General features: G+C 38.6%; 1 protein-coding gene across 4 annotated transcripts in view; it reads left to right on the forward strand.

The window, feature by feature from the left end:
* The window catches only part of BICD2 (BICD cargo adaptor 2), a 124,172-nt gene extending 109,983 nt beyond the window's left edge, over positions 1-14,189 (forward strand). The window contains exons 6-8 of one of the 4 annotated variants that reach the window (XM_089522814.1): positions 133-284; positions 8,186-8,396; positions 10,149-10,878. In XM_089522814.1, coding sequence (XP_089378940.1) covers positions 133-284; positions 8,186-8,396; positions 10,149-10,268 — 483 coding nt within the window. In that variant the 3' untranslated portion in view covers positions 10,269-10,878. Of the gene's footprint in view, positions 1-132; positions 285-8,185; positions 10,879-11,835 lie in introns of those variants that run through there. The other 3 variants (XM_089522832.1, XM_089522841.1, XM_089522823.1) reach the window with 3 other exon arrangements.
* The last annotated feature ends 1,487 nt before the right edge of the window (positions 14,190-15,676 follow it).

The following is a 15,676-nucleotide window of genomic DNA, read 5'->3' on the forward strand; positions in this document are numbered from 1 at the left end:
GGAATAACTAAATCAGTTTTCCAAGCCCTTGTTTTAGTATTTGACCAGATTATACCTTCCTTAGCCAATGAGTTCATGAAAAGTTCAATAGATTGTGAAATTTTTCTTTTGCTCTTTTTTATACACACAAAGACAGCAGAGGTTGCCCTTGCCAACTTGAAGAGCAAGTATGAAAACGAAAAGGCCATGGTTACAGAGACGATGATGAAGCTGCGCAATGAACTGAAGGCTTTAAAAGAAGATGCTGCTACCTTTTCTTCTCTGAGGGCTATGTTTGCTACCAGGTAAAACACATCATGAACAGGATATCCATGGAAAAATAAATGGAACTTAAGTTCTTACATTATCAGACTTCAAAAATGTTAAGATTGAGAGATTACTCAGTGAGTGGTGTGAGTGTGCATGTGTGTGTCAGTGTGAGGAATGTCATTGTGATAAAGAGAGTTTATTTTATACATTAAAATGCATGTTTTCTGATTCAAACAAACATGCTAAACATTCTCTTTATTGGTTTGCATTTTATATAAAACATGTACACAGAATTCCCAAGTTAAATATGTGTGTTCTTTAGAACTGGAAGGAATCACTCATTGCAATCAATGTTACTACCTGAGTTAAGAATTCCTTACATTAAAAGGATTATAAAATGACAGTTTTCAGTATGGATGTAGCATGTGCACCCCTCTTGTCAACTCCAGCTTCCATAGCCAGTGGTGACGGATTATGTAAATTGCTGTTGAGTAGCATCTGGTTGGTCTCATGTTTTTCCTCCCTGATTTAGAGCATTATGAAGAAGTTATGATTTTACAATGATTAATCACAACCAAAATTCAGTATATTTGGAGGGGGGGAATGCTAAGATTGGATGAAAAGTGAAGGTATAAAGGAAATGTTTCTGGGAAGTTCTGATTCATTGAGTTGCCATAAACTGAAGCCAACTTGACAGGAATTAACTACAAAAGAAATGTTTCAGTCTTTCACTTAGTTTAGTAATTTAATCACTGAATAACAATGTTTCTCTTATTCATGAATGTGGCATTGGGGTCATGGAAGACTAGCAGCTTGAAGAAGCCTTAGGCTGCTCCAGCCCCAGTCACCCCTCCAGTCGATGCAGGACCGTGGTGACCACACGGCCTGGTCCTGATCTGGGCCACTGTTGTTGTCTTGAACAGGATGCAGGCGCAGAGCAGACTTTCATTGCTCCTTTTAGTGCTGGCTTTTCCCAGCCGGACATGCTCTCCATGCAGCTTCTAGCCACTCTGGGGGCATGCGTCACCCGTAAGTGGCTGGAAGCTGCTCTTTCCTGCCCATCCATTTCGGGCCTCGGTTGGAGGATGTGATTATTTATATCAGGTCATAAACGATGGTGGGTTCCTTGTTTGCATCTTGCAAATCATTACCTCTCATAAGCTTCTTTGGAAAATCAAAGTTATGGTATTATGAGAATACGGAAGAGCAGTTTTTTCTTCATGCTGTTCATCTGAAAAATACCTGTTGTAAGAAATTGTTCTGGAAATATAATATGTAGCTAAGGTGTCTTAATGATAAGAGCTAACATGAACCACTAGGATAGAAGAAAACAATGAAGAAACTACTGATAAATGCAGGAGGGATTGAGCAGATGTTGGTTAAGATTCTTGTATGCTATAATGATAAAGTCTACATATCTGATAATGTAATCTTCACAAAATCTTTGGCAGGTTGGGAAGCAGGGAAAAGAACTGAGTGAACCTTGAAGACTGTTTACCTCTTTTTCTTTTCTAACCAGTTTTTAAATAGAAACAGGGTGGTATGCCATCTGTGTCAAAACAGTGGGCTTTCTTGAGCCCTGACATTTGCTGTGACAACAATTGGGAGGACAGTTGTAGCATATTTAGGAGGTTGCTGTTTTAAATAAGGGCTTTGTTTTAAAAAGCTTGGAGAGCAATTCCATTTATCTAAATACTATTCACGCATTCTCATTTGGGGTTCTGTCAGCATGTGAGGAGGAGAGCTCAGGTGTAGCTCTGCTAACATGACAGGTAATGAAAGGAATTTCCTGTTGCAGAATGTGAGTAGGGGGAGTGGAAAAATCGAGATTATTACTCAGATTTCCCTGTGAATGATTTGCTACTGGAGCATTCCCGTTTATTCCTGGGATAAGTCCTCTCTAATTGCGATGTCATGAGAAGTCCTTTGCCTTGGTCACACAACCGTCCCAGGAAAATCCCTTTTTAAACACACGATTTTCTCCGTGTGATAAAGTCCAAGCTTAGAGCACATGTTTTTTTTTTTCTGCCCTGCTTCTTGGGCTGCTTTTCAAATTGTTTCAAATGGTTGAGGTGAACACTATTGCCACTGAGAACAGATTTGGCACTTTGTAACTGTTCTTAGCACTAAAATGTTCCATCTACACTCTGCAGATATCAATGTCTGCTAAAAAGAAGCAAGATGTCAGCATTTTTATATCAGCCCAGATAACTAACCCAAATGGTGTGTGTGTTACTAGCTTGTTTATAAAAAAAACTTATTAGCCTGCATCTGCACTGCAGATATATTCCAGTTTGACACCACTTTAACTGTTATGGCTCAGTGCTGTGGAATTCTAGGAATTGTAGTTTTATGAGACATTTAGCCTTATCTGTCTGGGAGATCTGGTGCCACAATAAACTACAATTACCAGAATTCCATAGCATTGAATGAAGTAGGATGAATGTCCCTTTCTTGTCTACCAACCTTCCTCATTGCTCCCCTGGGCACAGAGGAAAGAACTTGCCTTTCCACATAACCAATCCAGGGATCATAGATGCTGGTAGGGACAGAACAAGCACCCTTGAGCAGCATGGAATACCATGTGGCATATGACAACAAGGCAATTAGTTAATTACAATGCTGCAATAATTTATTTTGTCTTTGGAGGGACCAGCTGCTTGGTTTGTTTTAAAAAACAAGCATCTGCTAAAACTTCTGTTTGAAGAGCTAGTTGCTATTTAGTGTAGGATTCTCTGATTTTTTAAAAATTAACATTATCTTAGGTGATGTTGCTTACAGAGCAAATCAGAAATAGAAAAACACAGGTAATCATTTCCATGAATGCTTTGGGCAGTGCAGGTGCAGGTCTTCTGCCTTTCCTCTTCTGAAGATTAAGTGACACACTATTACCTGTCAACATCTGGGTTCTTTCCATTTCTGCCATAGAGTAACATGTCATGTGGTCTGTAAAGATAAGTTGTCAATGACATGTTCCCATTCCTTGCTGCCAGAATGAATGCCTTTCAGACCATGCCCATGTTTTACCAAGCAGGTCAAGTGGGCTGGGTGGGATTCTCTTGGAAAGGCAGCCAACCTTTCCAGTGCCACTGGGCCAAAACCTGTTTCTGATTTCTCCCCACCACTCTCTGCCCCCTGGCCTTCATTCCTTTCAGCAAAGAGCAGTGTAGCCAGGCAACATGAGGAAAATCTCCTCTGAAATGAGGAGTTTAGTTAGGATCAGAATACAGGGAAACATAAGGAGAGGGGTTCTAGGCAATGAGTAGTCTAATTTGGCATACATCTGGCAGGTTAAAGGCAGTTTTTGTGCTCCTCTGTGAGAGGAAAACTGACTGGTATTTTGGAGAACAGATACCCTTCTCCAAGGCAGATCAGGAATTTCTGTTCTGTTAGTCAGGGAAGGAAAGGCTATATTTAGAAGAAAATAGCTTGGCCTAATTGGTTATATCCACTGAGGGATTTTCCCACAGCCATCTGTGATGTTGTTGTTTTTTGTACATGGGACAAGATATGTGGTGAACCTCACACTTGGATGCTGGCATACATTCTGTTGTTATCACAAAAGATCAAAAGGGAGGGGGGAAGGTGAAAATCTTTTCCAGTTTTCCTAAAAGAAACATCTCTTCGGCCCTTTGTGATGGCCTTTTGTTGAGCCCTTACCTCTCATCACCTTTGAATTCTGCATAGCCAGGATGACTGGATGGGCATCAGGCTGTTTCAGCTTTGCCACTTGGACCTAATCCTTCCTGAAGCACAAAGAAGCAAAATTCTGACTTCACTCGCTGAGTAAATAATAATAATAATAATAATAGAATTTCTCTCTTATTGAGAAACAAATATTGCTGAGGACTGAAGCTACCAGCATACTTGCTAAAATGGTTAACCAATCCCAGGATATTTTCCCTTCTGCATTTCATTATGACATAGCACAAGACATAACATGTTATACTGTTTAATACTGTCTTAAGGGGGGGAGGGATAAAGTGTTTTTAATTGTTATATTTTATATTTTACTGTTGTCAACCGCCCGGATTGGTTTCCCATAGGGCGGTATACTACTACTACTACTACTAATAATAATAATAATAATTATTATTATTATTATTATTATTATCACTTTTGTCAGAGAAAAGTTGGGAGATTTAGTGGCTCCAAAGCCAAGATACCTGAAGAGCACTGTTCATGCAAAGCAAATTAAACATACACACTCTACTGGCTTTGCCTGTTCCACAACAGAAATTTAAGCAAGGAAAGCATTAGACAGGGGGAGGCATGTTTAGCAGGACTGGAGACTAATTTAATGTCTCTCTCAAGCCTGTTTCTACCCCCGGGTCATTCCAGGGCTCCACATTCTTTGAAAAATGTAAAAAAAAAATAAAAAAAAAATCCCAAAGCAGAAGTGGGTACATTTCGCTTTGGGCTTTGAAAGAAATTGGTATTTTTATGATAAAAAGTACAGTTGGTGCAAGGATACTGCTTTGGTTTGGTTCTCTTTTTCACATTTCATTCCATGTGACTCCTTTTTAAACACGCTTGCTTTAAAGTCACCACACTGAGTATAAAAGAAGCTAGACTAGAGAGGACTAATTAATGGCAGGTGCCCCTTTCAATGTATGGTTATGTCTTGTGCTATGTCATAATGAAATGCAGAAGGGAAAATATCCTGGGATTGGTTAACCATTTTAGCAAGTATGCTGTAGAATTACAGATTATTTAAATTAAAATATGCAGAGAGAAAGTGTACGACACTTTTAATAAGCAAGGCTAGTTCTCTTCTGCTTTTGAAACTGTGATATAATCATTAGCACATTCACTTCTGGTTTATTTTCAAAATGAATAATTCAGCCACTATTGTAGCATTTTCAGGGTTTTGAAGTTTTAAGGTTTCAACTTTTCCCCAAATATCAAGCCTTGTCCCAAAAGGCTTAATATATTTTCCTTCATTTCTTTTTAAAAATATGGTAAATTAATGACATACCTTAAATGTCTCTTTAATCACTGGAGCTGAGAATGTGCTTAATATCAAAGTATTAGTCTAACACAGTGATGGTGAACATTTTCGAGGCCGAGTGCCCAAAGTGCAACCCAAAACCCACTTATTTATCACAAAGTGCCATGTTCCTCTGGCTTTCTAGTAACAAACTTTAGCAAACTCTGTGCTGGGATGATGGCACATGTTCCCACAGAGAGGGCTCTGAGTGCCACCTCTGGCACGCATGCCATAGGTTCGCCATCACTGGTCTAACATTTCATTTTTTCAAATGTATAAGAGTAAAAGTAATTACATGTGCAAATCTAATGAATGCTTAGTTATTATAATTCATTCTGTTTCTTTAATGGCACTACCATTTAGTAACAAGAGAAAAAATTGTTGAGGTAGAAAGGTTTTTCTTAGATACTAGATTCTCATAAGCTAGGATTCTGCAGAATCTTAGTACTGAGAACAATCTGGGTGCTGGGTTGTTCTTTCCTGCTATTTTTTTAAGATTAATTTTTGTTAGTTTTTAATATATATTTTAATATAGTTTATTTATCTTGTAGGTAAATTTGGCATTCTCAGCAGCCCTCTTCAGAGTACATCTGAAATATGCCATGTATATGATAAAATTTAAAAAGAGGCATGCAGACATTAAAAACCCTTAAAATTCTCACAGATCTCAATGGTCTTATTTCTAATTTTAGCTCTGTGAGTGCTAGCTATGGTTATGAAACTTGGCTAAAGATAAGGGAAATTCACTGTTGAGCTTGGCTATTGTCTTATTCTGGATTTGACTTGTGGAACTTTAAAAAGTTCCTCTATGAATCTGTGTGTTGTGTGTGAGGGAGAGGCAGGGAAGGAGAAAGCAAGCTATCTTCATTAACTGCAGGACATTCTGTGGAACAGTCTATAAGGTCTTTAACAAGCCCTGGAATGACTCGGCATGCCCTTATTATATAACTTTGCTGTATTTCCATAAAAGACAGTACTGATACCTTCTGGCAAGGAAAAGCCAATGAACATTAATTACAGTGTCCTACACTAATTAATGAGGTTGAGTAGAGCACAGTTAAATGATAGTTACGGTTTGACAGTTCTGTTCCTTAGGTCCTTGGGGTGAAGAGAAGGCAGTGTGAAGCCTGAACCACACCTCAGTATGTGCAGTCAAAGAAAAACCATATTTCCATAGCAAAATGACCCCATTTTGAGGTGTGCAGTCATTTTCAGAGCTTTGATAGAAACAAGAATCTGGATCTTTGTAGTATACCTGGGCTTTTGATTTGCATTTCATTTTGATAGTCTTGTAACGTATTATAGTGATAGCTATGTAAACCCATTAAAATAAAGCACTCTCTCAAAGTCGGATAATGAAAGAAGCATTTTTAAAAGGACCAATAAAAATGTAACAGTGTTGTGAAGATATTTTCCCTTTCTCCATAAGACTTCACACTGGATGTTGATCAAAATGTAGGTGTGTGTGTAGAGAACGCTGGGCAGGATGTTGCCCCAACACTTTGTTGTTTATGACAGTCTTCAAATGGATTTTGCATGTAAAATTGGGTTAGCCTTGCTATGTGCCAGACAAAATTACAGATGCACTGGAACAAAAAAGCAAAAGAGAGCTATCCTCCACTTTTGAAACTATACAATCTAATAGTTACTGAGTTCTGTCTCCAAGTCCTGGTCATTACTCAATTATAGCACTGTGATTATTCTTCAACTGCTATGGCTGCATCCTATGGAATCCTGGGTTTTTTAGTTTGGTCAGATGAAATAATAATAATAATAATAATAATAATAATAATAATAATAATAATAATAATATAAATGAGAGCTCTCTGGCTGAGAACTTTAAATGCGCTACCACAGTTCCATAGGATGAAACCATAGCAATTGAAAGTGGAGTTGCAGCTCTATAAATGTGTAGTGAGAAACAGCCCCAGGTCTCTTGTGATGTAGAGGGCACAGGTAAAGAGGATCATAGGGGCTCCTTTGTCTAGGAGATAAAAATTGGAACTTAATTGTAAATAGTGCAATAGGTACAATAAGTAAAACCAACTTGGATAGCAGTGGTGTCCTTAGAGCTGATGTCACCCAGGGCAGAAACTCTTGCAGTTATCCCCCCCACCTCCCCTCAGCTCAGAGCCACTAGGCCAATGGTCCTTCAGGAATAGGATCATCAACAACTAGTGAATGGCAGCATCCAAAGAAACTGTTCCTGTCCTGGGTTGTTTCAGTCTACTTGCCTTATTCACAAGTCCTAAAGGAGTCAATGTAGCATTCTGCGATGGGAAAGGCCTCCAGGAGTTCACCGTGGTGTGCTGGCAGCTTCTCAGCTGAAGTCCTTCCAGGACCTTCAGTCTCCAGGAGGCCAAGTCTACCCACAAAAAAGTGCAGTACACTTCATACCAGAAGGCAACCACTCCCCTCTGAGGTGTCACTTGTTGTAGTCTGCATCCCCATTGCACCCCCTAGTGACACTTCTCTTGGATAGTTTTGCCTCGTGGCTGGAAGGTATACCAACACAATGGAGTTCCTTTATTTGGGAAATATATGGTGTTCCTCTGCTGAATGCACTTTTTCTTGTAAAAATTGTGCAAAGCTCATAAACCTTCTGGGCAAAAAGATTTTAGAATGGATTTCTTGTGACTACTTCTGCACAGCGCTTGGAAAAGTTACTTTTTTGGACTACCACTCCTAGAGTCCCCCAGCTAGTCTGGCCAGAGGAGTAGTCAAAAAAGGAACTTTTCCATATTTTGGTCCTGCAAAGCTAGAGACTTTGTATTCTACTATAAGAGGTAAGGCAGAAACTATGGGATCTCTCCTGGATAACAATTTTGAAAAAAAATCTCAGAAGCTGCTGCCACTGAAATCAGTGTAACTAAAAGAAGCATGAAATAGTTCTTGGATGCTGATGGTCAAAAAGCTGTGTTGCTGAAAAATGCCTTTTCATTGCAGGTGTGATGAGTATGTCACCCAGTTGGACGAAATGCAACGCCAACTGGCTGCAGCTGAAGATGAGAAGAAGACACTGAACTCGTTGCTCCGCATGGCCATTCAGCAAAAGCTGGCTTTGACCCAGCGCCTTGAGCATCTTGAGCTGGACCACGAGCAGTCCAAAAGGGTGCGCACAAAATCTGCTTCCAAAGCCAAGAGTAGTAACCCCAGCGTAAGTCATATACGGTCATGTGGAGACAGGTCAGAAGGGGCTGTGCTTAACAACAACCAGGTGTTTTGCAGCGAGAAATATAAGATCTACTGTGATTAAGAAGGCAAATAGGAGGCCATACATATGCATCTAATGTTTGTGCTGTTGAATGTCAGCATAAATCCCCACTATATTAATGTTGCAGTGATGAGTGGATTTGTACTAGTATGTTGTTAAACCATGTAATACAGACTGTATTATAGTGGTCTTAACTGTAACTGGTTCACAGGCATGGGGAGGGGGGATGCTGTTGTCATGTTTAATGGTGGAGAAGCATTTGGCTCTTTCTGCCATGAACGACTTGGGTGTTGCTGTTAATGAGTGTTAAAGGTGCTTCCCAGGTATGCTGCACCTGGTGTTACTAACTGTAGCTTGTAAAGCACAAATGTGATCCCTTCCCATGGGTGACAGGTATTCTTCACATCATGGAAAGAATGTCCCTGGCAAAATCATTATGATCAATATGTTTGAGCAGTGGTGAAATGCATAATTGAAAATTAGATGTGTAATATGAGCAGTCTAAACTGCTGTGGCTGTTAGTTGCTCTCATTATCACCACTTACCTACTTCCAAAAAAATTTCTTATAAACTGTAAATCTGGGACAGCCTCATTGGAAGGATATCTTGGGAAACTCTCTGATTTGCAGCCCATGCTTAATATCAGAGGGAAAATTGCACACTTTTAAAAATAACAATAATAAAGGAGGTATGCAATATTGCTTGTCCTAGAACAAACTGTGATGCTAAAAAAACAAAATTATAATCTCAGTGCTTCAGAGCCATTATGTTGTGAGGCACTATATATACTACAAATGTTTCTGTAGTATCATGTTGTTGCTTCTAGCAGTGTAATGCATCAGAAGGGTGTATTACACACTGGGCATCATATAGCCAAAGTTAAATTTATTTTAAAAATCTCCTTGATTTTGTTGGGAAAGTTAAACAAGTTCTATTTTCTCCCACTGCAATCAATGGAATTTTAAAAGTGCTTAAGCTCATGCCCTTTATTACTGTAAACTGCACAGTATGTGTGTACAAAATTAATAGAAGTATGTTCTAGTATTGTCAAGTTGCAATGCAGCTGTCCTTAACTGTCAGTATTAAGTCTTAATAGTTTAGTATTACAGAGCTCTGAGATTTGTTTAAGTAAAAAAATTGCAATTCTTATGCAAGCACACATTTCACAGGGCTCTACATTCTAGGCACCAGAAATTAAGTAATCAGTTTCTTGCTAATACATAATTATGAAATAGGGTAGCACATAAATATTAATCTGTTTTTAAAAAAAGTTGTCACTATTGAACATTTAAGGGGCCTTTTTAGCCACTTAATTTCAATATGTTTGATAATTTTTTAAAAAAGTGTACTTCATAATTGGTGCCTATAGAAGTGATAATGCTACAAGACTGTGGGGAAAATGTTGCTTTTGAAATTGTGGTAAATTTAAGGAGCACAATAAGGCACATTTAAAAAAAACAAAAGAAGTAGAAACTAAAGAATTCAAAAGTGCCTAGCCTCAAAACATTATTTTAATGTAAAGCCCTGTTCATTTTGTACTCTTTTCAAAGAATTTGTATGCTTGGAATATTACTACTAAGAAGTAATGCAGGACTGTTCAGCTGTGTCTGCAGACAGTAGTATTTTTCCCCTAAAGCCATGCTAATAATAATCTTGGTGTTGTACTGCCTCATCTCACATTACTTTTCCTTTTAGATGATCAGCAGCTTGCTTCTTCTGTCTTGCCGCTCTGCCTATAAATTAGTTGAGAGATACAACAGTGTAAGAGTACAACAGTGTAAGAGTAATAAGGGGAAGCGCTGCTTGGTTTCCTAACAGAAGGAAGCCAAATGAGACTTGGACCTGTGAGGTTAGGAAAAAAAAGATGGCCACGATGAGCACAACATACATCTGGAAAACGGGACCACGTTGAAAAATTCTAAAATAGAGAATCTGCTATCTAGAAATTAGACAAGTAGTGTCCCATGAATGATCCAGTTTAATACAGGAAGTGAAGGATTAGCAAACATGTATTTTTTTCAGTAGATTGATCGATGTCTGCCTGGCAGGCCCAACATGCCTCACTTTATTACTGCATTTGCAGAAAACACTGTATTCTCTTGGATTTGAGCTTTAATATTGCTAATTAGCAGGTTTTGATAGTCTTAGAAACAGAACACCTTTTAATAAAATGGTAAATCCTGCTTTTCTCTTGTTTGATGCACAATAATCCAGAAGGCCTTTTCAGCCCCTCCTCCCTTTTAAAAAAATGCCTTGGAAATAACTAGGCATTTAGATTGCTACAGTACTTTGCTCTGTTAGAAGCGTGAACATCTTTGCTTCCATGTTGATGGGGAGATGTTGTTAACAACTATAAAGGTATTCTTTTCTCTAGTAGGACATGTGACACAATACACACCGGGGGGGGGGGGACATTTGAAAGAAATCAATTACATTGGCGGGTTTTCCAGATAACTGAGAGTAAATAGGGATGGTGTGAGATTGCAACAACCGTTGTGTCAGTTCACATTGCTGGTTGTAACTGTCACATTCTGTGTTGTGTTACTGAAAAGGTGAAGTTTTGAACAGGCTTATTATTAGTTTCCATTGTTATCTCAACCTTTGTTCTACACACAAACACACACAGAGGCTTCAGTCTTGCATCATCTTTTGTCTGGAGCATCCATGATAGGTAAGCTTAGAGGGAGCAGCCCTGCTGCACCTACCCATTTGTCAGCTGCAGGTGTCTGACTGTTTTAAACACAGCTAGCAAAGGAAACTCTGACATCTCCTCAAAGGTGATTTACTGTTTTATGTAAACTTAAGACAGGCTGTCTGAACAGGCTTGTTGTACCCATTGACTGATCTGCTTCTTCAAACTAACCTCTGCTATATTGGTGTCTCATTTTTTTGCTTTCATTGGTTTGGGGATACAGCATCACTTACCTCTGCAACTGGAGCTTTTTTCCTGAATGATTTTATTGATCTCTATGTTGGCTGGCATGACTGACCTGCATGTTTCTGGAGGGCCTACCCTAAGCCTTCTTGTGTACTCACTGCCATATACTTCTGCTTAAGCAATGTAGCTTTATTCAGGACTTGTAAGAAACTTTCTTCCTGCACAGCTTTTGCTAACAGGCCATGTTTCAAAGCATTGTTTCAGATGCTTTTGAAAAGCACCCATGAGCTATGTTGGCTGCTTTCCCATTAGAAGACTAACAGATACCTCCCCCTCCCTCAGGTGACTCATGTGCTATGGGACCTCTTGCAGCACACCTTTGTGTGTGCATGTGTGTGTTCTCATTTTCCTTTCATGAACTGAAGAAACTGAAAAAAATCTCCCTCTTGTTTCTAATGTTTTGACTTTTGTGTCTCCCCCCTTTTTTTCCTTTCCATTTTTCAGCTGTAGAGTAGTACCCGGAGAAGGCCATTGCAACAGTGCAACTTCGTCCCTTAGCCTGTGGCGTTATGGTTAGAAGTGGTGGTAGCCCGTTGCACAAGGAATGGAAACCACTGATAATGAACCTCTTCCCCCTTTCCTCTTCCCCAACCAAAACCACATAATTTTCAATTTGCAACCTGTGTTGTTGTTTTTACCCCGTTTTACTTTTTGACATAATGTGGATACAAACAAAGCTTTATCCTTTTAAGTGCTGCTGCAGGAAGAAAACTTATAAATGCTGAAGAAACCTACTTCATAATGTAATAGCTGCCATGGCTTATTATGGCTTATTAGAAATATTCAGATTGGTATTGCCCCCCTCCCCTCCATTTCATTATAGAGTGTTTTTTTTTAAAAGAAAACAACAGTCTGATTGTTTAAACCTGTGCACTTTTAATATTTTGATATTTACTTTAACGTCTTTTTATTCTTTTGTAGAAGAGTTTATATTAAAGGAAAAAAATCCAGTGACTTATGCTTATAGTCTGTCTCCATCTGAGGCTTGTGCTTGATGTTCTCCTATTCGCATATGGCAGAGTTTTATTATTGTTGTCGTTGTTATTTTGCTCTACAATGTGTTTAGAAAAGACCTTCAGTGCAAACCAGGATTTCTGCTGAACTATATATGTGCTGTGCAACAGCAGCATTTTTTCCTTTCTTTTTTTAAATATAAAATATTAAGCTTTATCTGTTTGAAATTACTGATTTTTAACTGCCATGTTAATTGAGAAATCCAGGGTATTCAAATTCTGGGGTTTTTTCATATTGTATTATTATTCTTAGGAATAGTTCAATGTAACAAGAAGAAAACTTGACTTTCCTCTGGTTTAAAACAGTTATAGGCACTTGAAAATAAATATTAGTGTTACCTATAAATTCCAGAATGCCTGGGTTTTAGGAAAATCTTATGGCGTATGATTGATTAACAGAATTTTGTACAACTATACCACTTAAATTCCAAATTGGAATTGGTTTTTGTTACTACTTTTTTTTTATTGTGCCAAATTGTGGTACATTTTAGAAAGACAAATTCTAAAGTTGTCAGTGCTAGGGTGTTCTATTTCAGCGCCTTTTTTGCCGTTTAATTGTTGCCAGTAGTGCCTTTCATAATTTCAAAGGGAGAAGCCTAGGCTAGCTTAGTCTGTTCAAGAAGTGGTTTGGGAATTTAGTGACAATGTGGAGCAATAAGTGCAAAGCAAACTACCCTACCACACATTTCGTAATGGCTAGACCTGCTATAGAGATGAATTACATGCAAAATTGTAAAAAATTCTGTTAGTCAATGATACTTCATCATGCAAATTCAGGGGCACAGATGTAAAAGAAACAAACAGGCTAACGAAGTAAAACTCGAATATACTTTGCAAACCAAAATGGACATTGTTGATTAAAATAATAAGCAAGATATATTAACACATTTGTGGTTGCAGTACAGAAGATGTTTTGGAAATGTTGGTGTTCTGGTAGATTGTATGGTGGTGGATCCAGTTAACCATAGTATTGTTTGCAAATGTGAAGATGAAAAAGGAAACATTTAATATTTTCTCTTGCATGTTATATCTAATCCATTGTGATTTCAGGAAACAGAAACACAGTTGTGCATCAACAAGATGTGCCTGCTGGTGCTAATTGTTGAGGCCTAAGTCTAAATGATTAAATTTGGTACTTCTTGGTGGAGGGTGGGAACCACCTTCCTCTAAAAAACGAAAAAGAGTAGAAATTGTAATAATAATATCATGGGGAAAAGCTTTCTGTTTGCTGGAAGAAACTTTATTATTCCTAGGTGGGGACTTATATTTTCATCATTTTGGTTACAGTATTGACTCATGATTACATTTAAATTACATCTCTATGTGGGTATTTATTTGAAATGTCAAAGTACTGTATTATGTTATTATGTGCATTACCTTTTAGTGGTGGATTGATCTCCATTTTATTGTCATATGCATGTACTATTGCCAAGCAACTTTTACACAGACAGTGGGGGAAAGAGTTAATGTAATTGCTTAAAAGAAAGATGCAGAAACTCATTAAGGTACAACTTTTGTGTTAATTTGATAATTTTAGGTGGTGTAGAGGAGAAAAAAAAGGTAATTCCAAATTAATCCCAAAAGAGTGCATGTTGTGTAGGAAAGCAATCTACCTGTGTAAAGGTAGTCACGTTGGCAGTATCAATAAATGAGAAAGAAGAGATTTTGGCTGGTTTTGGTTTTTTTCATGGTTTTGAAGTACAAAGCGTGTTCTACCCCCTGCCCCTCATTGAAGCATCTTTACATGTTATTGGCATGATCCAACCCAGCTTTTAAATCCAATTGATTTCAGTGGGAAAGATTCAAGCATGAGTATATAACTCTGTCACTGAAATCAATGATGATTAGAAGTGATTTAACTTTAAATTTAACTTTAATGTTAATGTGACGAAGATTCATGCACAGTATTTAAAGAACTGGAATTATCACAAGTTATCTTGGTGGTAAATCCACATGTGTTGTTTTCAATCTAGAAAAGAGGAAGACATAATATCACAGTTTTAAATTCAAGTTCATCCAATTTTGCTACATCTGAAATAAACGAGTAAGCCCAATATATTGTTTGTTTGTTGTTATGAGCCTTCAAGTCGTTTCCGACTTATGGCGACCCTAAGGTGTAAATATCATAGGATTTTCATGACAAATTTCTTAAGAGGAGGTTTGCTATTGCCATCCTCTGAGACTTGCCCAAGGTCACACAGTGGATTTACATGGTGGAGCTGAGATTCAAACCATGCTCTCCAGAACCATAGTCCAATACTCAAACCACTACACCACTTTGGCTGTCACAAGTCCAATATCCCCCCCCTCCATGTACTGCAAATCTCCTTCATGGTATAAAAATATAATTAGTTTGGAACATCCTTTTTCTATTGGTAGTTGAAATGTTGAGTTCCTATGAATGTGTTCCTAAGAATGAGCTTTGTAAGAATGTGTATACTTCTAAGAGGCTGAACAGATGGACAGGGAAAACTCAGACAATCCTGGTTTTTCCCAAACAGGTTGGAAACTCTGCTATCTGCATGCATGGAGCACTCACAGGCAGTCAGCACCACACGGCATCAAGCTGCACCTCTTGGGGTTTCTTTTTGGGTGGGCTGCATGCACACCATTGCACAAACACACTGGAATTACCTCCCTCTTCCTGCCCCAGCTGCAATTCCACTGGATGCTCCATCTGACCAGCCACACAGTCACACAAGTGATACACTGCTATACATGCCCGCTTTCTCCGATCTTCACCTCATGCCCCACTGTTGGACTGTCTGGTCTATGTATGTTGTAATTACCTCCATTGCATTATTGGCGACTTGCCAAGTTTATTGCATGATGGGGTGTCTGCCAGCTTGATGGTGCAATGGGTCAATGGTGCAGCTGTCCACTTGTGCATCTGTATATTCAAATGAAAAAACTGTATGATCTGTAATGGTGCCAGCAGCTGCATCTCACTGGTCCCAGGGCACATGCTCCAGACTACTTCCGTACGCTGTCTGGGCTTTCCTGAATTCCTGCACTCGCACTGTGCTGTTTATATGCTGGTACAATGATACACATTTTTCTCATTAAAGCAGAGTATCAGAGCTTCTATTTGCTCCAGTTTTTAGCCCCAGAGCTCATGTCAGTGTTCCCCTGGTCTGGCACCATACGTTTTTTGAACAGGTAAGCTTCAAGTCAATTTGAAGCCACTTTATTTTGCCAGTATGGATAACCCCTAAGTTACAGGATAAGAAAAGTAAAGTACAATCCCTTATTTTTCAAAACAACTTGTTAGC

Source organism: Sceloporus occidentalis, unplaced genomic scaffold (assembly GCF_023333645.1).
Source record: "Sceloporus occidentalis isolate IW3139 unplaced genomic scaffold, rSceOcc1.0.p SCAF_1, whole genome shotgun sequence".
NCBI lineage: Eukaryota > Metazoa > Chordata > Lepidosauria > Squamata > Phrynosomatidae > Sceloporus > Sceloporus occidentalis.